At 46.1% G+C, this 27,077-nt stretch overlaps 1 protein-coding gene across 4 annotated transcripts in view; it reads left to right on the top strand.

Moving 5' to 3' along the window:
* OXSR1 (oxidative stress responsive kinase 1) overlaps positions 1 to 27,077 on the top strand; it is an 84,009-nt gene that overhangs the window by 51,989 nt on the left and 4,943 nt on the right. For all 4 annotated transcript variants that reach the window (XM_082192468.1, XM_082192470.1, XM_082192469.1 and 1 more), the window contains exons 5-17: positions 1,502 to 1,557; positions 8,792 to 8,901; positions 10,191 to 10,292; positions 12,510 to 12,643; positions 13,328 to 13,376; positions 15,111 to 15,176; positions 15,330 to 15,452; positions 16,378 to 16,413; positions 18,051 to 18,212; positions 21,980 to 22,047; positions 24,183 to 24,235; positions 25,125 to 25,193; positions 25,396 to 25,460. In XM_082192468.1, the coding sequence (XP_082048594.1) occupies positions 1,502 to 1,557; positions 8,792 to 8,901; positions 10,191 to 10,292; positions 12,510 to 12,643; positions 13,328 to 13,376; positions 15,111 to 15,176; positions 15,330 to 15,452; positions 16,378 to 16,413; positions 18,051 to 18,212; positions 21,980 to 22,047; positions 24,183 to 24,235; positions 25,125 to 25,193; positions 25,396 to 25,460 (1,093 nt within the window). The remainder of the gene's footprint in view (positions 1 to 1,501; positions 1,558 to 8,791; positions 8,902 to 10,190; positions 10,293 to 12,509; positions 12,644 to 13,327; positions 13,377 to 15,110; positions 15,177 to 15,329; positions 15,453 to 16,377; positions 16,414 to 18,050; positions 18,213 to 21,979; positions 22,048 to 24,182; positions 24,236 to 25,124; positions 25,194 to 25,395; positions 25,461 to 27,077) is intronic.

Raw genomic sequence — 27,077 nt, 5'->3', positions numbered from 1 at the left:
TCAGCGGTTAGAGTTCTGCAAGAAACCAGCTTCTTGAGCTTTGCAGCATAATTCCAGATCAAAATCAAATGAATGTCATGGTTGCTTGTATATTTAATCCTAAAGTGTGTTTGACTGGTGGGGTACATTTTATGCACTTTCCATTTGTTTGTTTTCCTATGGGTTTTTTTCTTTTTAAAGGTGGGGCAAAAGTATTCATGAAAATTAATTAAACTTTTGTGAATGTGAACGAATGGATACATGGTCATCAGGCATGCATGAAGACAGGTTTCTGCTCCAACGGCCATACCTGCTTGATCTCAGAAGAAAAAACACCCCAGTTAGGAGAGGGAAGCAGAGACAAACGATGGGAGCTGGAGTCTATCAGCAACTAGATGACGCTATACAGTGTTACCTCGGGTTAAGAACTTAATTTGTTCCGGAGGTCTGTTCTTAACCTGAAACTGTTCTTAACCTGAGCTACCACTTTAGCTAATGGGGCCCCGCACTGCCGCAGCGCGATTTCTGTTCTCATCCTGAAGCAAAGTTCTTAACCCGAGGTACTATTTCTGGGTTAGGAGAGTCTGTAACCTGAAGCGTCTGTAACCTGAGGTACCACTGTATTGGGTAGCCCTTGACATAGATCAGTCTTTCCCAAAGGTAGGACCTCAGATGCCCCGTCACCTCTGACCATTGGGCTATGCTGTCTGGGGCTGATGAGAGTTGTAGACTAACAACCTCCAGGGACCCAAAGTTGAGATAGGCTGGCCTCTGGAGCACGGTTTTCGACTGAGGGCTTCTGATGCAGATATCCAGGTGGTGAAAGTTTGGAAGGTGGTGAAAGTTTGGAAGGAGGCATATTTCCTTGCCCCCGAAGGGGCTGCAGAGCTACAGGGGGCTGGGGAAATGGGGCTCAGTGGTTTTATGCCTATAGGGCAGGGGGGCAACCTTATTTCATATAAATCAGGTGAGCAGTACAGTGGTACCTCGGGTTAACCGGCGCTTCATGTTACAGACGCTTCAGGTTACAGACTCCGCTAACCCAGAAATAGTACCTCGGGTTGAGAACTTTGCTTCAGGATGAGAACAGAAATTGCGTGGCGACGGCGTGGCGGCAGCGAGAGGCCCCATTAGCAAAAGTGGTACCTCAGATTAAGAACAGTTTCAGGTTAAGAACGGACCTCTGGAACGAATTAAGTTCTTAACCCGAGGTACCACTGTATTTGCTGAGCTATAAGCAGAACAGACCTTATCAGATAATTAAACTTGTTGCATGTGCTTTCCATAATTTTCACAGGTTTGCCAAATTTAGGTCTCGGTGTCTGTCTCTCTCTCTCTCTCTCTCTCTCTCTCTGGGTGGAACTTTAATTTGAGTATTTACAGCCTCAGCAATGGCCTTTTGCATTAAGAAGATAATGTTTGGATCATGAAGCAGAGTGTGGCAGAAGAGAATGGAGGGGCACTTCACCGCTTGTACTCACAGTGTATATCTTTTTGTTTTGTCTCTTTCTCTTCTCAAAAGGGACGTGAAAGCTGGAAACATCCTTCTAGGAGAAGATGGCTCGGTCCAGATTGCAGGTGAACCTTTTTATGATTATGATTATTATAATTGTTATTATTTGCCATGTGGTTTGCTCTCTGCTTCCATGCCAGAGAGAGGACCCTGAGGACAACCATCTTTCAACATCACATGGAAGAGGGAACAAGCTTGTTTTCTCCTGCTCTGGAGGGTAGGACACGAGCCAATGGCTTCAAGTTACAAAAAAGGAGATTCCAACTAAACATCAGGAATAACTTTCTGACAGTAAGAGCAGTTTGACAGTGGAATGGACTCCCCTGGGAAGTTGTGGACTCTCCTTCCTTGGAGGTTTTCAAGCAGAGGTTGGATGGCCATCTGCCATAAATGCTTTAGCTGAGATTCCTGCATTGCAGAGGGTTGGACTAGATGACTCTCAGGGTCCCTTCCATCTCTTAACTTGTAGCTCCACTATAATTAATTGGTTGTTAATCGCCTTCCACATATGTCCCAAGGTGATGTACAAAATATAATAAAAACAGCTTAAAAACTGTCCCTTCCAGCTCTATGATTCTATGACCCTGAAGACGGTGGCATGGGGAGGAAGGGGGAAACAATGTGCCATAGGTGTCTGGTTCCCCCTCCAACACGGGGACTCAGTGGGGTGTGGGTGGGTGTGTGGACACATCATGCCCAACCCTTAAGGGCATTGCATAAGCCCCTCCCAACCCAAGAGTTGGTTGTCAAAGGTGGGCGTGGAGCAGCTTTGTTAGGGTGAACCAGGGGTGGGGAGCCTCTCGACCTGGAGTCTGAATGTGGCCCTCCATCGCCTCTATCTGGCCCTTGGGAAGTCTCCCCAGGCTGCGCCCCCCACAGGCTGTCCTTCACACCTCAAATATTTTCCCCTGACTGGAATGTGTCCTTGAACTTCAGTAATGCCCCTTGCTCTCCTGGATGAAGGGTACAGAGAGGTATGTAGAAACTAGCCTACCATGTTAGGGTAACAATGAAAATTTGCTGCTGCGCCCACTTTTCCCATAGCCCTGCCCACCACTGGGATGTGGCCCCCGGAAGGCTCCCTGGAAGGGAATGTGGCCCTTGGACCGAAAACATTTTCCCACTCTTGCTTTGCCGTCACACCCTCGAACTGCAAAATCTGAAGTGGCTTGCTTGCTGTCCGATTCTGCTGTTGTCTAGGAAGCCTTGTCGAGAGCAGTTTGGGTCCGCCCAGTTTTGTCAGGCGAAGACCCTTGCTGCCAGCCTTCTCTTGCTCTGTCTACGCTGCCTGTGTCAGAATCTCCCTCCTCGGGTCCCCCTTTGCTCACCTTGTCTGACAAGACTTTTTTTTGAGTTCTTGCTAGTAAACATTGGCTTGGGAGGCAAGGAGAAGAGAAATGAAAAAGAGCTGGTCCCAAAAACTTTCTTGCATTGCCTGGTTTCCAGTGTTGAAAGATTTGGGTGGGAGGTCCTCCTCTCCATAGAATTTAAGTAATGGAAAGGACGGGTCCTGTCATTGCAGGGATTTTGGGGGTGCGTATGAACCAAGGCTTTGTCTTGCACCTCTTTGATCCCCCAATCTATGGACCTTCTGTGGTTTATTACAACAGAGCTCTTTCAAGGATTCTTCTGAATGGGGGCGTTTTGCTTCCCCCGCCTTTTATCTGCAGAGGTTTATCAATTTACACTCAGTGGGCACTGGCTGCAGTATAAATTAAGGCTGCCTGCCTCTTTGTTTCATCCTCTTCCAGAATCACTTAGCCGTGTGAGATCATCTCAATATCAAAATGATTGTACAAGCAACTAGATTTGCCTTTTAAGCAACCTCCTGAATCCTTAATGATGCTTTGACCGGAAATCTATTGCCTATGCCCTAGAAGGGTCTTTGTGTTGAGAGTTAATAACCCTGTCCTTACCTGCGTCCTTTGGTAATCTTATCTAAAACAGTCATGTGCCCCATTCATGTTGTATTTGGATAAAGGCGGAACCTACTGAAGGGTCTGTTTGTGTTGGATTAAACAGCTGTGCGAGTACCACAATAGAGCCTAAGCTCAGAAAAGCCACAGAATTCAGTCCTGATTATTTTTCTCCTTTTCTCCCCCATTTTTCAATTATTTATTTATTTGCATTTCATGGCTGCAAAGATAATGTATGTCAGCAGTAAAAAAAAAAAAGTAAAGAGTATGGACATTTGTTCATACTGGTTGCAAAATTCATTTAGCATGAATTGTGTTTCTGTCTGAATACACAGAACTATGGAACTAAGTATAGTTATAGGCTTGTTCACACAAAGAGCAGGTGAGGGGCCTAGTGTAGGATTATGGACTCATAGAACTGTAGAATTGGAAGGGATCCCAAGGGTCATCTAGTCTGACCCCCTGCAATGGAGGAATCTCAGCTGAAGCATCAGTGACAGATGGCCATCCAACCTCTGCAGACCTCCAGAGGTTGTTAGGGCTCCAACTCCCATCATCCCAGCAAACATAGCCAATAAACAGGGGTGATGAGACAACCTCTGGAGGGCCAGAGGTTCCCCATTCCTATTTTAAAGCATCCTTCAGTTTAAAGATGTGAATGTGGCAGGCATCATATTGCATGTGTCTCTGCAGAGGATTTGAACACAACCTGTGTGTTTTCCAAAGTTACTGTTTGTGATGGGACATTTTAATTCAGAGCGAAGCCTCTTGGCTACATACCTAGGGGTCTAAAGGAGTGGTAGGCCGAAGATAGGTTAGCCGTAGAACATAAGCTAAGCTCTCCTTGATGGGGCAATGGACTCTGGTCTGCGACTTGATTTCCCATCCCATGGCAAAATGCTTAGGACACAGATCATAAGATGCTGGTATCTTGCTACTGCCTTCAAGACCCACAGCCTGTGAATTCCCATTGACCATCATGGTTGAAAGACATCTGTGGATCCCCAGAAATAAAGAATGTACAAGATTCCACTACTGGCAGGCCCTCCGAGAGGGGCTACAGAAATGTAGAAAGCTGCCTCGTGCAAAGATGGCACCAGGCAACTTCAACAGAAAAAAAGCATCCGACAATGTAAATTATGACTTCTACTCTTGGAACTGCCCAATCTTCTACAGACTGAGTTTCTTCAGCTCTTTTCCAAGGATATATTGCTTTTGCAACAGATTTTCCTTCTCGGTGGCAATTCAAAAGCCAGTATACCCCAGGTAAGGGTGGGGATGTCTGCTGCCTGAAACCCTGGAGAGGTGTAGCCTGTCCGTGTAGATGGCCTTGATCTGGATGGGCCAATAGTCTGTGTAAGTTAGCTTCCTTTGTTCCTGTGAGTTACTGGATTGACAAGCTGTCTCCACCATTCTCAGGCATTCGAGACGAACAGTTTTAAATTGTATGTTTCCTCCCTCTGGAATAAAAGTTGATTACTTGTGCTGTCAAAGTGATCTTACGTTTAGACAGTTCAAATGTGCAAATATTAGGAAACTCTTCTGCATTGAAGGCATCCCTGTAAATGCAAGTCCACACTTCAGGAATAAGTGAGTGAATTATTTCCTATAAAAATACTTTTTGCATAATACTTAATTGAGGGGGGATTCTCTGCAAAGCATCGACTTCTCTCCTTGACAGTTTTGCTTGTAGCATTCACAACAGCAAATCCATTCATTGTAGTGAGACGTCTGCTAAACGACGAGAACTTTGTATGGTAGATTTGGGAGTGGGCATCTAGAGAGCCGAGTAGCTGCAAATGTCACTGGTGAACCTCTGGCGGTTTCCTTTTTCTTTTAACATTACAAAGATGGGCTTCTCATGGCTGATTTTATGACGTTTACCATTGTAGCTCCATGAATGGAAGGCTGCAGTTCTCCTGGGGGAGTGAACAGAAATGTGGAACCCCAATTAGGGGTTCATAATGTAGTGTGTTAGCTTTTTAGTGGCTCAGGCAGAACTTGGCCTAAACCAGAGAGAGAATCTGCCTAGCAAGGTCAAGGGGAAAGGCCTGACTCTGGCCACCTACTTTTCCACGCACGCAGGAAGTCCTCACATCGCTAGCCGGGCCTGAGAGGTCCCGCTTCCTGGGTTACACCCTCTCCTTTGCGGCTGAAGGTGACACCGCAGTATTCTGCCGCATTTCCCCTTGGTTTGGAAATACTTTGTAAAACTTGCCCTCTCTTTCATCCTGCAACTGGCTGTAAAGAAGTACGACAGGATAATTAGTATGCTGCAGTTGTGATGTGTGGCTGATTAAAATGCATGCATTCCATGCAAGGCAGATTTGTCTCGGAACAAGATATCTGACTCCTCCCCCTCTCTTTGTTCTTAGAAACAATAGAAGATTCATAAATCTGTGCGTAATCAGAGGAGCAACAGTGCTAAAATCTTGTGACCGGATGATGTGGGGTTTCTGGGGTGACACTAAGGGATGGGCTCTGAGGGTCTGTAGGGTCCTGGCATTATTGCCAGGGCTGTTAGTACCATGTGCCCCAAACTCAGTTTCAACATCCTGCTTTCACTGAGTAAAAGCTTTGGATTTTTGCCACCTCTGCAAACATGCAAGCTCGCAAACTTCCCCCTACTGCTTCTGATAGGGATTTTGGAATTATGAGATGGGGGCTGCAACAAAATGTTGCAGTGCGAAGTACTCCCGGTTCAGGATTCCAGCTGCTCTGTTCTGATTTCTGCCCCCCTCACCCCAACCATTCAGTCATCATTACCTGAATGGGGTAACTGTGCCCTGAAGGACCAGGTGCGCAGCCTGGGAGTCATTTTGGACTCACAGCTGTCCATGGAGGTGCAGGTCAATTCTGTGTCCAGGGTGGCTGTCTACCAGCTCCACCTGGTACGCAGGCTAAGACCCTACCTGCCCGCGGACTGTCTTTCCATAGTGGTGCATGCTCTAGTTATCTCCCACTTGGACTACTGCAATGCGCTCTATGTGGGGCTACCATTGAAGGTGACCCAGAAACTGCAATTAATCCAGAATGCGGCAGCTAGACTGGTGACTGGGAGTGGCCGCCAGGACCACATAACACCGGTCCTGAGAGATCTGCATTGGCTCCTAGTATGTTTCCGAGCACAATTCAAAGTGTTGGTGCTGACCTTTAAAGCCCTAAATGGCCTCAGTCCTGTATACCTGAAGGAGCGTCTCCACCCACATCATTCAGTCTGGACACTGAGGTCCAGCGCTGAGGGCCTTCTGGCGGTTCCCTCATTGCAAGAAGTGAGGTTACAGGGAATCAGACAGAGAGCCTTCTCGGTAGTGGCGCCCACCCCGTGGAACACCCTCCCTTCAGATGTGAAGGAAATATCTTCTCTTTAAAAGACATCTGAAAGCAGCCCTGTTCAGGGAAGTTTTTAATATCTAATGCTGTTGTTACCGGAAAAATCCGAGGGCTCCCTTGGACAAAAACAAAGACACCAACCAGGATAACTTGGAGCAAAACAGCAGCCTGTAGGCGTGGCCTTTATTGAACTGTTGCAACAGGGTGTTCCCCTCACTTGCAGGAGAGAGGAAAGACAGAGGGAAAATGGTGTGCAAGGCCTTATAAAAACTTTTGAAATTCCCATCCTGTAGGTCAAGCCCACCCCCAGAAACATCATGCATACATTACAGAAAGGAGGGGTTGAGGGAGGAGTTGTGGTGGTAACCTGAGTGTCCTGTCACCTGGCTGGTTCCCTTCTCTCCCTCCCCGTGAGTCATTTTCAGAAGACAAAAGGTAGTCGCAGTTTCCTGCCCCCTGAGGGGGAATCCAATCACTCTTCTTTTGTTATAGTCCGTGTTGAATCCACTCATGTATGCAGTCCGTTGTGTTGTTGATGGTCTTCTGTCTGAGACCATCAGGGTTGGCATAGCAACTGGGCAGGGCTCCTGAGTACATGCTCTCACGTTTAAGGGATTATGGCTGACCAGAACCAAGCCACCCCCCTTTGATAGTCCTTGTCATATGGAGTAAAATAAAAGTGGAACAGTGCAAATCCGGTGTATGGTTGATTTTTCTATAAATTCATAACAGAAGCGTAGTGTATGTAGTGTGTGAGTGTGTGTGAAGTTTGTACAAACTGAATGATTGGGGGGGTTGATTGGGAGCCACCAATTATTATTATTATTATTATTATTATTATTATTATTATTATTATATCATACTGTGGCCGCTGAGCACGGCCAGTTCTCACTAGGCTGCTTTGTGGAGCTCCAAGTATGTTTTTGTACTTCTGAAGATCTTGGCTTTCCCCACCCCCCAAGCCTGTTGATGCCTCCTTTGTGTGGATGAGTGTGTGGTGAGTGTTTGTGTGCGCACACTATTACATAAGCAGCGGCACTATGGAATTGTAGCATTGGAAGGGACCCCCAGGGGTCATCTAGTCCAACCCCCTGAAATGCAGAAATCTCAACTAAAGAACCCATGACAGATGGCCATCCAACCTCTGCTTAAACCCCTCCAGTGAAGGAGAGTTCACTCAGCAACTTATCAGAATCAGTGGGAATGCTCTGGCATACTTGAATTATAATTGTTCATTGGGTGAGGCAAGTAGCTGTGCTGGGTGCTGAAATCCAATCCCTGTCCACTGGAAAGCATTTACAGCAAGCCCTTCAGCTCTTGATAATTCATTCAGGCATTGTCAGTATATTTCCAATCCTGTCTCCAGAATCATAAGGTATGGAAACTTTTTTTTTTCCTTTTTAAAAACAAAAACCTTTGTTGACAAAGCTGAATTCTCCTGAACTCACAAATGGTGGGTTTCCCTCCATCTCACACTGACACACAGTTTAATGATTTGCCACTCTTATGTTTTTTCTTGCAACTGATAATGATTTGCATGGCCTGATCCAGTAAGGGTTCTTCTTAAGTTCTTGACATCTGATATGTTTTAAAATGCTTGCTTGAATCACAAATCTTGGCCACCTTAAAATTTGTAAAAGTGCATCCTGTCTGTCTCCTAAATCTGTTGGTGGATTGTTCATGCTATGGTACTTCTTTAGCTGGCTGCCCGTGCATTGAAAGAGGTTGTTTGTCTGTTTGTTTTGGCTTTCTATGTCTTTATCATAGGTGTGCAAGTCGCCATGTTTCACTTCAGACCAGACTACTGCCTGAGAGCAGATAGCAATACTATGCGGCTAAAGCAAAGACATGAATTTGTTCCCTGGCCCAGCCACACTTGGCTTGACAAACTTAACAACTGGGTAACTTCTCAGCACTTGTGATTTTCTTCTGCCCCATTCACAGATCAAGCAGAGCGATGGCTGGGAAGCACGCAGTGCAAATGGCCAAAGGGTGCCGTGTGTCATTCAGAAACTCCTCCTTAAAACGTAATTCTTTTTCAACATTTCAGATTTTGGTGTGAGTGCTTTTTTAGCCACTGGTGGCGACATCACCCGCAACAAAGTGAGGAAAACCTTCGTGGGCACCCCTTGCTGGATGGCACCTGAAGTCATGGAGCAGGTAGGGAAGAAAAGGGAAAATCCTTGTTCAGAATGATTGATCTGCAACTTCTGCTTAAGGACTTTTGGCAGACAAGTGGATAGCTCAGTTGGCTGGAGCGTGGTGCTGAAAACGCCAAGGTTACAGGTTCGGTCCCCATGTGGGGCAACTGTATGTTCCTGCATTGTAGGGGGTCGAACGAGATCAGTGTTTCCCAAACTTGGGTCTCCAGATGCTTTTGGACTACAATTCCCATCATCCCTGACCACTGCTCTTGCTAGCTAGGAGAATAAAGGAAATAAAGATGATAAAGTGCATTCAATACGTTTCCAAGCACAATTCAAAGTGTTGGTGCTGACCTTTAAAGCCCTAAACGGCCTCAGTCCAGTATACCTGATGGAGCATCTCCACCCCCATCGTTCTGCCCGGACACTGAGGTCCAGCGCTGAGGGCCTTCTGGCGGTTCCCTCTCTGCAAGAAGCAAAGTTACAGGTAACCAGGCAGAGGGCCTTCTCGGTGGTGGCGCCTGCCTGTAGAACACCCTCCCATCAGATGTCAAAGAAATTAACTATCTGACTTTTAGAAGGCAGCCCTGTTTAGGGAAGTTTTTAATATCTGATGAACTAGTGTATTTTAGTGTTTTGTTGGAAGCTGCCCAGAGTGGCTGGGAAAACCCAGACAGGTGGGCGGGGTATAAATAATGTATTATTATTATTATTATTATTATTATTATTATTATTATTATTATTATACGAAGCCCACTGAAGGTGCTGTGTTAATATTTCTTTAGAAGAATCTGGGATCGTTTCCCTATATTTGCGACAGTTCTCTCCCCTCCCCTCTCCCCGCCTGCCCGTTTCAGCTGCATAGTACAATATGAAGCCACCACTCTTTTAGTGGAAGAAATAGCTTTTTCCTTCCAGAGCAATGCTGAGTTAGTGAAGCAACACACTCCTGCAAAGATGTCAATTTTTCAACGCGTCCAGGGGCAGTTAATTCCTCCCGTTTGGCCAAAACTCTTGAAGCATAGAGAATACGCATTGCCTTTTCTCTGCCATTGGGAGAGAAACTCAGTGTTCTGGATAAGATGCCTGGCAATAACTCATTGCCAGAAAAGAAACGGCTTTCTTGGGATATGGATTATCTCTGCTTGGTGATAGCAGAGCAGAGCAGAGCTTCTAGGTATGATTCCAATCTACCGTTAGCATGGAGTTGGATCAGTTTTGTGACCAAGAATGCAGGAAAAGCCTGGAGGCCTATGTAGGCTAACTGGAAAGAAATGCCTTGTTAACAGTCTCTTCACTTTCTAGGTGAGAGGTTATGATTTCAAGGCGGACATCTGGAGTTTTGGAATCACGGCAATCGAGTTCGCGACAGGGGCAGCTCCTTACCACAAATACCCACCCATGAAGGTGAGTCACTGATTGACTAGTTCAGATAACTGTGGTGGTTCCTAGGAATCACCTGTGTTCCCCACCCCTCAAAAAACCCAGCATCCTAGAACGTGCTGCTTCTGGAAGTAAGTGATAACCTGAAGGGGTAGCAGTGGGGAGAGCTTTGGAAGCCTGAGTTTTGTCAATGTGGAAGGAAGTTGGCAAGCACGAAGCAACGCTGTATTATCAGAATGCAGAGCCAGCGTCACTGCATACATACCTTGGAACAGTGCTTTACCAAGAGAAAGCCCTGAGGTTTCCCAGAAACTAATCTGGGGTCCCTCAGTGAGAAGATTTGTGGTGGTGGGTCAAATTCCTGAAAAAATTGCCTGCCTGCTGCTGATCTTCTCTTTTTGAAAGATCTACATTGGCTCCCAGTACGTTTCCGAGCACAATTCAAAGTATTGGTGCTGACCTTTAAAGCCCTAAACGGCCTCGGCCCAATATACCTGAAGGAGCGTCTCCACCCACATCCTTCTGCCCGGACACTGAGGTCCAGCACTGAGGGCCTTTTGGCAGTTCCCTCACTGCGAGAAGCCGGGTTACAGGGAACCAGGCAGAGGGCCTTCTTGGTGGTGGCGCCCGCCCTGTGGAATGCCCTCCCACCAAATGTCAAGGAAATAAACAACTACAGTGGTGCCCCGCAAGACGAATGCCTCGCAAGACGGAAAACTCGCTAGACGAAAGAGTTTTCCGTTTTGGAGGTGCTTTGCAAAATGAATTTCCTATGGGCTTGCTTCGCAAGGCGACAATGTCTTGCGAGTTCCTGCTGGTTTTTTCCCCTCCCCCCCTTTTTCTAAGCCGCTAAGCTGCTTATCAGCTGATCCGATCAGCAGATAAGCCGCTAATAGCGCTAATCCGCTAATCCGTCAATGGGCTTGCTTCGCAAGACGAAAAAACCGCTAGACGAAGAGAATCACAGAACGGATTCTTTTCGTCTTGCGAGGCACCACTGTATCTGACTTTTAGAAGACATCTGAAGGCAGCCCTCTTTAGGGAACAGAGCACTGTATTTTAATACTTTGTTGGGAGCCGCCCAGAGTGGCTGGGGAAACCCAGCCAGATGGGCCGGGTATAAATAAATTATTATCATTATTATCATTATCACTTGTTTTTGCGACAGCAGCTCAACCCTTCTGAATCTACTCCCCAAGCCAAGCAAGCCCTTGATTTCTCACTGGATTCCCGTTTAGACTCTTCCGCAACCCCTCCCTCTTTCCTTTTCTTGAAACCTTCCTTCTTTTATCCAGCATCTCCAAATGGCCCCTCCCAGGCTGCATCTATAATTCTTGCCTCAATAATTAATGCAGCCATTAATATTTCAATTTATACGCTGCTTTTTGACCTTCAGGAAACCCTTAAAGCAGCGAGCTTGTGGAACGATACAGCCCTATTCACAATTAAGAGAAAACTATAAAATCAAACAATTTAAAAGCAGGAGGTGACTTAGCTTTTACGCCAAAAGCATGCAGTAGTCCTCAAACCCTCGACCAACTGAGGCTTTTGACCAAACTAAGAAGGCAAAACAAAGTGGACTACAGTAATGTTAGCAGGAGCACCCCCTAATTCCATCACTGATGTCTGATGTTGTGGTTTCACCTGGCTGAACTGGTTTCCCCCATTTTCCCCATCCTTTAACACTTTGTGTGTTTTCCCCCTATGTCTTTTTTTCTTTCCAAAAGCATAATTCCTATAAAAAAGCGGGGGAGGGGGGGCTTTAATCCCAAACATGTGTTCATCTAATTGCATCTTATTTTTAAGTTGCTGGGCATTTTGAGCTGGGACCTTCTCTTTTTGGAAACTACCGGATAGACGTTTTGGGTGCTAAATTGTAAAGTAAGGAAGTCATTCCTGCTACTCACTCCAGTGTTCAGAGTCAGATGGTGGAGTTGAGGAGGGCAGTTGCTTTCAAGCCTCCCTGGAGATTTTCCAAAATAACCTCTCAGTGGTTTGGGAATTAGGATGCTGAACTAGACATCACCCCAGTAGAATCCAGCAAGTCTTTTTTTATTTTTTATAATGTACCTATTGTTCTTCCACAACCTTTCGCTTACCTTGTTTGTCTGCTGAAGGCTATAAGCTACTTGCCACCTTCCTTTTGCTCAAAGAGGCCATGGCATTTTTTTCAAAGTGACAGCGCCTGCTTAATGAACTTGAGGTTTGTCTTGGTGCTTCTAACGGGTGCAATTGTTTCAGGTCTTAATGTTGACGCTACAGAACGATCCGCCCTCGCTGGAGACAGGTGTGCAGGATAAGGAGATGCTGAAGAAGTATGGAAAGTCTTTTAGGAAGATGATTTCACTGTGCTTGCAGAAAGACCCCGAGAAAAGGTACGCAGCAAACCGTCTTGTTTCCACCCATTGTGAACCAGCATTGCTTGATAAAAGCTTATTGTGAGAGTGGGAGACACAGTACAGTGGTACCTTGGGTTCGTTCCGGAGGTCCGTTCTTAACCTGAAACTGTTCTCAACCTGAAGCACCACTTTAGCTAATGGGGCCTCCTGCTGCTGCCGTGCCGCCGGTGCCCGATTTCTGTTCTCATCCTGAAGCAAAGTTCTTAACCCGAGGTACTATTTCTGGGTTAGCGAAGTCTGTAACCTGAAGTGTATGTAACTTGAAGCGTATGTAACCCGAGGTACCACTGTGATGCAAAGAATGCAGAAAAGCAATTTTCTACAGTACTTATAATTTTTAATGCACATTTTTCTTCTTACTTTTAATTTGGCCACTGCAGACTTGTTTGTGGTCAGTGGGTTCTAGTTACATACCCATCCCCTTAGCAAAGCTCATTGAGTCCAGATATTAGGGGCTCCTGTTAATATTGTCAACATCTGAACTAAGATGTACACATCAGAAGGAAACAGCAGTCTCTGCCAGAATCCAACTTGGCCTCTTCTATCAGAGATGGCGCCCAGCTTTTTAAAGATTCCTACAATCTTGTTTTGGCGTAGCAAGAAAAAGCAACTCTTGTGACGTCTTCTAATGACACCCTCCTTTTCTTTTGTTTTTAATAGACCAACAGCTGCTGAACTTCTAAGGCACAAATTTTTCCAGAAAGCAAAGGTAGGAACTTAGCTTGACCTTTTAAATAAATGAACAAATGATCAATAAATAATATATTTGAAGAGAGGAGCAGTTTACTGGTGTGCAGGTAATAAGAGCTCATTGCAGCAGAGATATTTCTCCAAGGTTTTATTCACCAGTGAAATTTCGTCTGCCTTAAGATCTTCCAGGACTTAAGATCTTGTGGCCTGATCTAAAGTGGGTCACACCAGCACCACTAGCACCATAAAAATAAATGGGGGGGGGGGGAATGGGACCCCAAATGTTTAAGATAAATTTGAAATGTTGAAGACTTCTGCATTAGGCCTTTCCTGGTGCAGAAGTTAGAATGACTTGATTATGAAACTACTGAGCTGGAATCTGTTGGCAAATCTGGCTGAGTTTCTTTTGGCTTTGATTGAGACTTAACATTCAAGGCAATTTACAGCTATTCAAAATGAAGTAACCCAAATAGGAATACAGTGGTGCCTCGCAAGACGAAATTAATCCGTTCCGCGAGTCTCTTCGTCTAGCGGTTTTTTCATATTGCGAAGCAACCCTATTAGCGGATTAGCGCTATTAGCGGTTTAGCGGCTATTAAAGGCTTAGAGGCTATTAAAGGATTAGTGGATTAGCGGCTTAGAAAAAGGGGGGAGCGGGGGGGGAACGGAACACTTGCAAGACGTTTTCGTCTTGCAAAGCAAGCCCATAGGGAAAATCGTTTTGCGAAGCAGCTCAAAAACGGAAAACCCTTTCGTCTAGCGGGTTTTCCGTCTTGCGAGGCATTCGTCCTGCAGGGCACCACTGTATCAAAACAGTTACCAGGTCTGTTTCCTGTACAACACAGAAAAATGTCAGAAGTCAACAGTGCAGAATTTAGAAATGGGGGAAGTATTTTCACCTGAAGGCTAGTAATGTTGTGAGGCAGAATGGGCTACCTTGGAAATTGTGGTATCGGGGCAGAGATAGACCTTGCCCCAGGCCTCACGAGGTTTTGCTTCACATACAGAAGCAAGCATTCTCCCACAGTTTGCGAAGAGCTAGGACAGGGGTCAGCAACCTTTTCCAGCCGTGGGCTGGTCCACCGTCCCTCAGACCATGTGGTGGGCTGGACTATATTTTTTGTGGGGGGGGGAATGAATGAATTCCTATGCCCCACAAATATCCCAGAGGTGCATTTTAAATAAAACACACATTATACTCATGTAAAAACACCAGGCAGGCCCCACAAATAACCCAGAGATGCATATTAAATGGACACATTCTACTCATGTAAAAACATGCTGATTCTTGGACCGTCCGCGGGCCGGATTGAGAAGGCGATTGGGCCGCATCTGGCCCCCGGGCCTTAGTTTGCCTACCCCTGAGCTAGGAGGTTCATGTCAGAACAAATGTTCCTGCAGACAAGACACAATGAGTTCAGGCATTTTAAGGCAGGGGGAGGCCTGAAGTCTCCTGGCAGCTGCGTATGGATTTTGAAAACTCTTGTGGTGAAGTTGAAACCTTGACGCACACTCCTCTCTGCTACCGCCTCAGGATAATTTCTAAGGAGTGTGGCACGGACTACTCTTAGGAAGAATCTAACGTGTTGGCTTTCCAACACTTGTATCAAAGGACCTTCTCGTTCCCTTTCAAGTAATTCGAGAGCTTATCTCTCTCACACACACATAAGCAATGAAGCTTGAGCCAGACGGTGGCCTTTGAGGAACAGGAGTTGCAAAGTGTCAATTTTATTCCCCTCCATTTCTTTTCCAGAATAAAGAATTTTTGCAAGAAAAAATGCTGCAGAGAGCCCCAACCATCACGGAAAGAGCCAAAAAGGTACAAGTTAAAACAGTTTGAAGTGGGAACCTGCACACCGCACTTCTTAAATTTTCCATTGACCAGCTCTCTGGTTGCACTAGAAAGGCCACGCTAGAATTCTCTGTATGAAATTCTATCGGTGACTTTAATGGTGGCTTTGTTGAAATACAGGTCCGAAGAGTCCCTGGCTCCAGTGGGCGCCTTCATAAGACAGAAGATGGCGACTGGGAGTGGAGTGACGATGAGCTCGACGAAGAGAGCGAAGAAGGCAAAGCGGCAATTTCACAGCTCAGGGTGGGCACCAAGAGTCACCGTTTGCCTCTTAAAATTAGCCCCGGAATTGAAAGACAGTCTCTGTTGCGAAAGATGTTTTAAGGGTGCAGTTAATGCACTGATGGGATTGCAAGAGGGTTTCTCAGTAAAAAATACAAATACCGTATCTTTCGCTCTATAAGACGCACCAGACCACAAGCTGCACCTAGTTTTTGGAGGAGGAAAACAAGAAAAAAAATATTCTGAATCTCAGAAGCCAGAACAGCCAGAGGGATCCCTGCGCAGTGAAAGCAGCAATCCCTCTTGCTGTTCTGGCTTCTGTGATAGCTGCGCAGCCTGCATTTGCTCCATAAGATGCACACACATTTCCCCTTAATTTTTAGGAGGGAAAAAGTGAGTCTTATAGAGCAAAAAATACGGCAAATAAAAATTATTTATTTATTTGGTTTTTCAATTTAAAATTTTACAGAGGTATATCTTACATAAATCATAAAACAAAGAATCTCCATATTTCCCATCAGTCCTGACTGTTCTGCACACTGACTGTGGCTATCAGAAGATGAACTCGGGCAACATATGGGGAGATGCATGCCCCTTCTCTAAGGACAGGAGAATCTCTCTCTTCGAAAGAGCGCTTCTCTCCCATTTAAGTCTTGATAGCCATTGCCAATGCTTTGCAGGAGAAAGGCTGTTGAGTAAGCATTTCAAACAGAATGAACTCCTGTTATTTATTAAAAACAAATGGTAAACCATTTTGACACCCCTGCTGCAACAGCCTCACCACCTTAAGACCTCTGAGCTCCTCTGCTTCAGAGATCTTCTGGGATCTAAGAATTACTGCCCGCAGTTAGACTTGGAACACATTAAAATGAAATTGTGCCAAAGGGCACGACATCCGTTGTGGCGTTGCATGCTAATTGCACTTGTCTGCTTCTTCCCCTTTTAGTCGCCCAGAGTGAAAGAATCATCACAAAATTCCGAGGTGAGTTATTAACAAGTCATGCATCTTGAAGCACCGGCCCGTCTTCTGTTTTGAGAAGTGCCAAGTTCATTATACGCACACAAATAATAGTAACAATTAAGGTAATGTTTTAGCTCTCTGTTAAGAGAGCGCTGACCTACAGGCTGACTTATGCTGGCTTAAAAAATGGGTCGTCCGCGCTTCAGGACAATAAAATAAGTGTTGCTAGCTTGAAGCAATTGCCAGGCAGCATTTTATATACAAAGATACACGCAACATGCGATTTTTGCAAACTAATCTCGACTTTTAAGTAATGGAACAATAACTGCTGAAGCCAGTTAAAATATTGGCATTTTTTAATTATGGTTCATAACAAAATCCAGAGCACGTTCTGAAGGTTCATGGAAAGCCACCAGTTTGTGAAAGCTGAAGCAGGTCTGGGTGTAGGTGCCTGGATGTGTGAGTGCCAGTGAACCACACCGCCTTGGGTCCTGTGACACAGGAATGGTGTGGTGTGAATGTAAGACAGTAATAAATTGTGGCACTTAATCCCACTGGCAAGTGCTCAGGGTGGGGGAGTGTGGCACAGTGGGCTGGCGAATGTATTTTTCCCTTCCAATGGGAGGACGGAAATCCCTTCTGGAAAAAAGGGGAAAGGCTCCTGAGAGCCAGTGTGGAGTAGTGGTTAAGAGCGGTGGACTCGTAATCTGGTGAACTGGGTTCGATTCCCCGCTCCTCCACATGCAGCTGCTGGCTGACCTTGGGCTAGTCACACTTCTCTGAAGTCTCTCAGCCCCACTCACCTCACAGAGTGTTTGTTGTGGGGGAGGAAGGGAAAGGAGAATGTTAGCCGCTTTGAGACTCCTGAAGGGGAGTGAAAGGCGGGATATCAAATCCAAACTCTTCAAATCCAAATCCAAAAAGGGAGATGAGGAAGATGGAAGCATCTTCTGCCTTGTAGGCATAAGCCCAAGAGGGCTGTGGAGTTGGCCAGTATTGCATACCAATGCATACTAATGCATTAAATGTAGGAATGTAGGAATTGCTATAAGCAGCAAGGAGTTGATACATAAACAGCAAGGACTCGTAAAGAAACTTTAAATCACTTGTTCCTTGGGCTGGCAGTGTTCAAGCATTTTGGAATAATAATTGAGTTATCTTTGCTTCATTCGGTCACAAATTCGTAGCTGGTTTTTACCTTCAGTGTGTTGGATTTGTTTTATTTTATTTGTTAATGTGTTGAATTTATTTAATTTTATTTATTTATTGAATTTATACCCCACCTTTCTCTCCAAAGAACTCAAAGGCAGCATACGGGGTTTTCCTCATTCAATCCCCACAACAACAACCTTGTGAGGTAGGCTAGGCTGACAGGCAGTGGCCCAGTGAGCCTCATGGCCAATTGGGGACTCGAACCCTGGTCTCCCAGGTCCTAGTCCGACACTCTAACCACTACACCACCACTGGCTCTTACTTACTTACATACTTACTTACACAATGCTCTTAGTTACTTGTTCACTGCTTAGGGACAATTGTAATTAGGCGGTAAAAGAATTTGCCTGAATAAGTCAACAAACAAGCAGCTCATTGTTGATATCTCTGGCAGGTGGGCCCCCCTCATTCTCCCATACCCATCTCCTGTCCTTTCTGATTTGCAGCTCTTTCCGCCAGCGGAGCAGCCGGCAAGCCCTTTGCTCAACGTCCCGGCCCAGCCGCCTCAACTACCTCAGCCTGCAGGACAAGCACCCGCACAAACTTCTCCCGCTGTCCCTGCTCCAGCTTCTCAGGCACCTGCAGCAGGAGCTCCTCCACCTGCGCAGGTAAGACCCACCAGAAGCGGAAACAGTTTGGTTCTGGCCCAATTGCCATCTAAATTTGGCCCGCGGGCAGTCCGGGAATTAGCGTGTTTTTATATGAGTAGAATGTGTCCTTTTATTTAAAATGCATCTCTGGATTATTTGTGGGGCATAAAAAGGTAAAGGTAAAGGGTCCCCTGACCATTAGGTCCAGTTGTGACCGACTCTGGGGTTGTGGCCCTCATCTCGCTTTATTGGCCGAGGAAGCCGGCGTACAGCTTCCAGGTCATGTGGCCAGCAGGACTAAGCCGCTTCTGGCGAACCAGAGCAGAGCACGGAAACGCCGTTTACCTTCCCGCCAGAGCGGTGCCTATTTATCTACTTGCACTTTGACGTGCTTTCGAACTGCTAGGTGGGCAGGAGCAGGGACCGAGCAATGGGAGCTCACCCCGTCGTGGGGATTCGAACCACCGACCTTCTGATCGGCAAGCCCTAGGCTCAGTGGTTTAACCCACAGCGCCACCCGCGTCCCTATTGTGAGGGCCTTAATTATTCCCCCCCCAAATATAGTCTGGCTCCCCACAAGGTCTGAGGGACAGTAGACCGGCCCCCTGCTGAAAAAGTTTGCTGACCTCTGAGTCACTAAACCACACCATAAGACCAGCGGGGGAAAGGGTTAAGCAGCTGCTGTCCATGCAGCCTTCTCCATACTGCTTTGGCTATAAAACAAGTACATGCATTCTTTCTGGCGAAGAGGCCGTGAATTGCAAAGTTCCTGGCCGAAATGTCCCTTCAGCCACGAGCAAAGTAGGTGGTCTAGCCGTCCCTCTTTTTTTCCAGTCTCCTGGTCTGTGAGACAGGATCGAGAGCAGCTGACCTACCCTGTAGGGCTGCTTGGAGAGACCTTAGGACCTTTCTGTACAGAAACCATCACCACCCCAATGTCCTCTGCTTTTCGGGCGACGGAGTGCTTTAATGCAAGCCCTGCCTTTTGCAGAGGGCGTGGAACTCAGCGGAGGAGCAGCCAATGAGATGGCTTTCCTCACCCAGGGCGAACTCCTGCCGAAACCAGCCCGTTCTGGAGCGTGTCCCACTGTTTGCGGGTGCTCTGGAGGCAGTCGGACGGCGATTGCTCATGTATTATAGCAAATAGCTGTCCTTGGAGCCGGGGTGAGGCCTGCAAGGCTGGAGGGGCGGGGGAAGCTTCCTCACCCCGTGATCCTAATAGGCCTGCTGGGAATGGTCCGGCGGTGATTTGTGGCCAGAGCAACACTCGAGGGCTTCAGCGTTTTTCCTAGAAGTGTTTTCATGGGTTTTTGGGAAGGAGGCTATATATAAACCCCTCTGCGCTCACAGGGCTCCTGTTCTCTCCCTGACAGCCCATTAATCTTGGGGAGACAAACCTTGGCGCCCTGCGTTCCTGGATTCCAGCTGGCTGAAATTAAATAGGACGGACTTGGCTTAGGGTCTGCAGATGTTCTCTGTGTGAGCAGGCCCGGCAATTAAACGCTTGAGGGAGCCCCCGGCCTCCGCTTTGAAACAATCCCTCAATGTGCATGGTTTTGCTTCTCTGCCACTTCCCAGCAGCTGGAAGGTACGGCAGCTGTGGCTTCGCTGACGTCAAGGGAGCGTGATGTGGCTCCCCAGCACAGGATTTCAGGGAATCTCTTAATCTCATCCCCCTTGTGACCTAGGCGGCCATTTGTGGGCTGCGTCTGATCCGTGTCCTATCTTCTTCTACCCCCCCCAGCTCTATTTATGGCTCCTGTATATCAAGGAACCACTTCTAAGCTTGTAGGCACCTCTCCTCTTGTGGAACTAGGCTGGGACAGTGGTTGTGGGACCACCCTGGGAGATTTTGAAGCATAGGAAGTTGCTTTATACCAGCTCAAAGTATTTGTCCTCTTGGCCTGCGTATTTATCTGCTCTGACTGGCCTTATGAGGAACGGTTGAAGGAGCTGGGTATGTTTAGCCTGGAAAAGAGGAGACTGAGAGGAGTTATGGTAGCCATCTTCAGATCTCTAAAGGGCTGTCACATGAGCCCAACACAGGGCCTTTATGTTAGCCCGACTGAACATTTCCCCCTCAACTTTCCTCAAGGGCAGATATTTAAACATCCTCAGAAATGATAGACATGGTGGGTGTTCTTTAAATCCTTTTATACTGTCCATTGTACAACTAGTTACACAAACACATGCTATCCCCCTTTTTGGGTAGTCTAACATCACGACACAATGAAAATAACAGATTCTGTCTGTCAGACATTAACCCGGAAGTAACTGCAAGGGTGGCTAAGTTTCTGTCAATAGTATCTCTTAGAGTGGTGAATGGCCCATCTCACAGGTGCTTACAATATCAATGGAAACAGTTGGTAACCGCCTTCAGTTTTAACCTGAAGATTGCCACTTACCCAATTGTAATTTGAATTTGAATTAATTGTGGGATATATCTTAATTTATTGATCCCTTGTTTTATGCATTGTCTTATTTGTATGATCTTAGCTGCTCTGAGGAGCCTCTCGACCTGGAGTCTGCATGTGGCCCTCCATCCCCTCAATCTGGCCCTTGGGAAGTGTCCCCAGGCTGTGCTTCACTCTAGATGTCCCTCGGAGTCCCTTTTAACTCTACAATTCTCCAGTTTTCTGGGTCTTAGGCAGAGGTGTTCTCTATCAGCTGCTCCCTGAGATCCATAGACTGGAGGCACCAGATATTGCACCTGGAGCCTCCTGCACGCAGAGCATGTATCCTGCCACTGGCCTGCAGCCTCTTCCCCTTAAGGACAGGGATGGGGAGACCGTGACCCTCTAGGTGCTGCTCGGTTCCGACTCCCTTTGTCCCTGAACGTTGGCTGTGCTGGGTGGCAGTTGGAGCCAACAACATCTGGAAGGCCATTTGTTCTCCATCCCTGAACGAAATCAGCTGTTAAGTGAAGAGGGTGCTGATGCAATAACAAGCACTTCAAACCTATGTTGAAATGAATAGAGTTGGCAGGTGCCTGAAAGTCTGAATACCCACATCTCCTTGCAAACAGGGGCAGCCACCCATCAGCCCCTGCCCCAGTGTACAAAGCTGAACATACTCAATCCATATTAGAATATAGCACCTGCAGTAAGTATGTGCTCTGCAGAAAGTCTTGTTTAATCATTGTGATTTTAATTTCCTTGGTGGGGCAAAGGCTTTTTCTTTTTTTCTTTTTTTTGCTGCTGCTTCTTTTTAAGAAGACTGTCTTGCTCTGGGTTGGATCAATGCTGTGCTGGATTTCTCTGTGCTTTAGTTCCTGAGAGAGCTGCAAACCATTGTGTGGAAAAAATGGTTTAATAAAGGAAGAAACATTAAAAAAAAAAACAGGTTCCTTTGGAGCAAATGATTAAAACAAACAAGTAAAGCCATGTAGTGCAATAAGACGCCAAAATAATAAGTAGTCATAAATTAACCCCACCGGATCAGTAGCCAGTTTGACTCAGGGCACAAGAGGCCTGTGTTTTGGGAGGGGGCAGGGAGAGAGATCTGCCCTATGGAATATTGCTTGAGATACTGCCAATCGTGAAACACTGAAGAAAATTCATCCAGCGAGTCGTCCCAAGGGAGTTTTTTTAATCGGCTCCATCTCTGTGTCACCACATTTGTTTGCTTTCTGCCTGTCCAAAATAGTCTCCTTTGCTGCCTGATCATCTTACAATGCTTTTGTGTGTGTTTTTAAAAACACAAAACGCACATTGATTTTTTTTAAAAAACCCACAAATTTATTTATTTTTTAAGAAGTCAACCCTTCCTCTTCCCCCCCACAAAAGGCACCTCCTGCAACAGCCCCAGCGCAAGAGGAAATGAAAGTCCCCATCAGCCTCGTTCTAAGGTTAAGGTAAGCATGTTCTTGCAAACGTCTCCAAGGCTTAAATCACCCTTCCTTGACAGGAGAGGCTTTTTGGGTGGGGTTTCCAAGATGGCAGCCTCCATATGTTGTTGCACTGCAACCCCCATCAGTCCCAACTAGCATTGCTGCTGGTTTAGGTTTGAAGGGGAATTAGAGTTCATCAGCATCTTTCAAAGGCACCATGACATCCACCCTTGCTCTCTCTGTGGTCCACTGGGTGGGGCTTGACTTGGCCCCAAGGAGAGGTGGGTTCAGATCTCATGAACTTTCCATGGCCATGTATGCCCTAAATTCTCCTCGCCTGTAAGTATATCATTGCTGTTAATATTTTCAATCTTGGGAGCTTTTCAGCACCCCACTCTAGGAAACGGCCTTAATACCTGGGACCTCTTTCTTGGAGCACAATATTTCTTTTTCAAGATTTCACACCAAGAAAATCCAGTTACCGTATTTTTCGCTTTATAGGACGCACCGGACCACAAGATGCACCTAGTTTTTAGAGGGGGAAATCAAGAAAAAAAATATTATTCCACACCCCCCCAGCCCCAAAGAGCAGCGGACAGGCTGCGCGCAACCTGTCTGCTTCTCCCAGAGCTCGGGGCTGCCGGGGGCAGCCCGGGTCCCCCCCCCCAGCCCCAAAGAGGAAAGAAGCCAAGACAGCAAGCGGGATACATCCTACTGGCTGTCTTGACTTCTGCCATAGCTGTGCGCAGCCTCTTCCTTTAAGGAGCGTGTGGCTCCTGCGGGCTTTTCTACGAGGAGGGAGAAGGGACTGACTGGCCGTATCAGTCCCTTCTCCCTCCTGGGGAAAAGCCCGCAAGAGCCGCACGGAGCTTGTGTGCGGCTCTCGGGGGCTTTTCCTGCCTGCCTCCCCCCTGCATTCGCTCCATAAGACGCACACACATTCCCCCTTACTTTTTAGGAGGGAAAAAGTGTGTCTTATGGAGTGAAAAATACGGTAATTTGGCAAGACTCTTTGGCTGAGGCTTAATTTTTGCATCGGAAAAGCACACAGTTCATTAAAGTAACTATACACAGAGAACCGAGGTGCCTGTCAACAGGCAGTGCCAACTGATGAACCCAGTAATAGAACAACGTGGTCACGTACTTAAAGATGTGTCAAAGGCTTGAATGTATTTCGACCTCACGACTTCTGTGGGAAACGATGCGATTTAAAAACAAAACCACACCGTGGGAATGGTGGAAAAGTTGATTCAGTTTTGCATTTTTAAGCCAGCTGTGACTGGATTTTCACCACCCAGACTAATACACAAGATTGGAACGTAAATATCCTTTTGGATTCTGTGCTTCTTCAAATTTTGCAATAATAGCCCTCTGCTCAAAAACTGTACTGAAATGTGTACCAAAATACAACACACGTATTCTAGACTAAATACTGTTACGAATGTGTTTATTAAGGAAATATCTTACAGTTTTGTTTTTTTGTTTTTTAAAAAATCAAATTAATGTAGAAATGGGATGGAACAGACTTCTGAAAGAACACATGGAGAATTGACATGGGCTGCAAACAGACGGTCCATGCATAGCCACACCCACAGCCCAAAGAGTATAAATCCTTGTAATGTTTGTAGTGCTTAAAAAATGTATGAAAATATGTTCATTGTTCAGACCACTCAAAAGTAACCCTTAGAACATTTCATACTGAAATAGGTAATACTACCTAGAACAGGTTTCTGCTTCTTGTGCATGCCTGCGCCCAGGCCCATTCCATCCATGCGCTGAACACATTAATGAAAAGTGCTCAGGCCCCATAATGTATTTGCTCTAACGTTAAGGACTTCAGCTAAAGAGCATATGCACTCAGGTGTATGATTCGCCAACAAATATTTGCATTTACGTGTGACATGAAAAATCCGAAAGAGATGTAAAGTTGAATTGTGGGTCATCCATACAGGATGTAAAAACATCCTTCTACACAAATAAAACTGTGGGCAGACCTCCTTTTTATCGTGCTTGGCTATAATTTGGCATAGCGTTGCTAGGGCCAGATAAAATGTGCTTGGGATCTGCAACCCAGGCTTTTCGTTCACCGTCCTTGCTTTCGTCTACAGAGTAAAAAAAAAAAAGGCTTTGTGTTTCATCTCTCTTCTCTTCCTCAACAGGAATTCAAAGAAAGAACTCAATGACATTCGATTCGAGTTCACCCCTGGGAGAGGTGAGATATGGGTACGGGAAAGAGAAATGTGCTGGAAGTTATTGAGTAACTTGGGTGCAGAATGTTCTGGGTTGAATCTCCAGCATCGCCAAGCAGGAAAGATCCCTCACTCTGGAACCACAGAGATCCAGTGGCAGCAAGAATAGCCCATCTGAGCTAGACGCGGCCTCCTTGGTATAAGGCGACTTCCTTTGTTGCGGCTGCAGACATGCTGCGGATGTTCCACCTGCATGTTTTGTGTTTAACCTTATGGTAGTTGCTCAGAGGGACGCTGGTGGCGCTGTGGGTTAAACCACAGAGCCTAGGACTTGCCGATCAGAAGGTCAGCGGTTCGAATCCCCGTGACGGGGTGAGCTCCCGTTGTTCAGTCCCTGCTCCTGCCAACCTAGCAGTTCGAAAGCACTTCAAAATGCAAGTAGATAAATAGGTACCGCTCCGGTGGGAAGGTAAACGGCCTTTCCGTGCGCTGCTCTGGTTCACCAGAAGCGGCTTAGTCGCAGGGATTCAAACCGCCGACCTTCCTAGGCTCAGTGGTTGGGCTTAATCAGAGTTGGGGTTCAGACTCCTCTGAGCACACACAGAGCGCTTTTTCTTCCCAAATGAGAAATCCCAGCTCGATCTTATTAGTCTGGGATTAGGAGGTGCTACTTTTAGGTAGGGCTGGATCCTTAGAAGCTCTGTTTTCAATTAAAGAAATTATTCTTTCCCACCTCTCTGCATACAATCCATTCGAGGCATTTTAAGTAAAATATAATGCAGAATGATGCATAATATAAAACCAATCTAAAAAGAAGAAGAAAAAGGTAAATGCCTGCAAATTGTGAACTCTGAATTTGTTTTAGACCACCTGTGTGCAGATGTGATGGTCTCTTAATTACGATCTTTCCAGATACTGCAGATGGGGTATCCCAAGAACTCATCTCGGCTGGGCTTGTCGATGGCAGAGACTTAGTAATAGGTAATAGTGCGCATTTCATGTTCGCCTTAATCCCATACTGGATTTGTGGATACAAGTTGCTGTATTTCTTCCCAGGACAGGGAGGGGGAAACTCCTTCATTGTTAACTAGGTCACCTCTTCCCAATATTTTAGGGAAGCTTCTTCAGAATGAAAATGCTTAAATACTCTGTCTTTGAGTGTGTCCACCCTCTGTCGTTTCAGTTGCTGCCAACTTACAAAAAATTGTGGAAGAGCCCCAGACGAATCGATCTGTCACTTTCAAACTGGTATATTTACTATTTCCCCCCCTTATTAACCTGGTCTGTGTTAAAAGGGTGTGTCTGCTCTAGGCTTCTTTGGGGCGCTGATTCTTCAACAGTAATCCCTGGACGATGGGTATCTAGTGGGGGACCCACACAGTCACAGCAGAAATAAAGCAGGGTCTTTATTTTCAGGGCCTCTGGGGATCAGTTGAGTTGTGATTAATCTTCATAATTTAGATACACCCGGATCAAAAAGTGGGGTGAAAATATCGTTTCCTCTGTGAATGATGATTGGGGACATGTGCCAGTCTTTTTGTAGTCAGATTGGCATCATCTTTGCTCCAGGGTGGGAAGATCAGCTTGCCTGGGGGAATACCCCGGAATAGCCCAATGAGGGCTTGGAATGTCAAGTGTCTCTTGAGAAGAAAATCTGGGGGAGGGGGGGTAATGAAATGGAGTTTCTGGAAGAGGGTATGGCTGGTTGGCTGGCTGGCTGGCAGGAATTCTGAACAGGAGCGTTCCATGCTGCTTTGGAAAAACGCCTTTGAAAATTCAACCGGGACCCAGGACAAAATATTGCAAATGCCAAATTGAACTACATTCTGCACAACGGCACAATTTAATGTAATGTGGTGGCTTTAGACATGCTTAGTGGTGAGCATTTCTGATAAAGGAGGATTTGATAACTTCGAAATACTTGCCCCCACCATCTAGCCCTTTTCTCTGTGTCTCACATGTTCTCTTAAAGCTGCATCAGAATGCAGAAGGATGTGAGTTTTAATTTTGGTCTGCAGAGAACATAAAAAAGTATAAGTGTGGTCTGCTGTGACTAGAGTCTTGCTTGCTGTTTTAGCGAATTGCTTCCTTGTCCATATGCACCAGGGTTTACACTCGTGACAGTCTCCCCATTCATGCTCCCCACACCTCTGTAGTTCACAAGGTGACTGTGCAACAGAAGCGGACTGTGGCAGTCTCCGTCACTTTGGTGAAGTGCATGGGGAGGGGGCACGGAAATATTTCCCACACTTCTGATTTCTCACCGAGGCATCACTCTCACATATTCCAGCTGTTCTCTTTTTGCTTTGTTTTGTTTAAAAGCAAGGTTGCAGACCTCATGTTTGCTCAAGGTAGTGGGTCTTTCCCCCCTCTTTTTTCCTTATTCTTTGTGGCCCCAGGTCACTCTTGTCCAAAACTCTGCCCCGCAAGTGGCCTATATTGGAAGGCATAGGGAACACTGGTCACCTAGCTTTGCCAAATGTTTTTGCAAGTTCGGTTTTTGCAATAGTATCTTCAGAGGAGCTCCTGGTTCAACTTCCATCTTATATGGAAGCTTGATTTGCTTCCGTTAGAATTTCACCTTTGATTCCCTGGGACTCAAAGACTGTGTTCAGGTTGCCTTTGCTACCTTTCTGTAAAGATTTGTTGACCGGCTACTGCTGCTCTTTTTGAACCACCTTCTGATATATTTATCATTTTGCTACTATTTATATTTAAATATTTACAGGCCACACTTTTCACAAAGCTACTGCAGGGCTGGGTTACTTATATTTTACTGTTTCCACTGATTCTTAATTTTCTCTTTCCTGTGGCTCTTTTCTTATTTTGGCGAGGGTTGCTATTCTTGTTTAATCGACAGCAAAC

This window comes from Podarcis vaucheri (assembly GCF_965113315.1).
Source record: "Podarcis vaucheri genome assembly, chromosome: 12".
Classification (NCBI taxonomy): domain Eukaryota; kingdom Metazoa; phylum Chordata; class Lepidosauria; order Squamata; family Lacertidae; genus Podarcis; species Podarcis vaucheri.
This window is presented reverse-complemented; position numbering and strand designations above follow the sequence as displayed.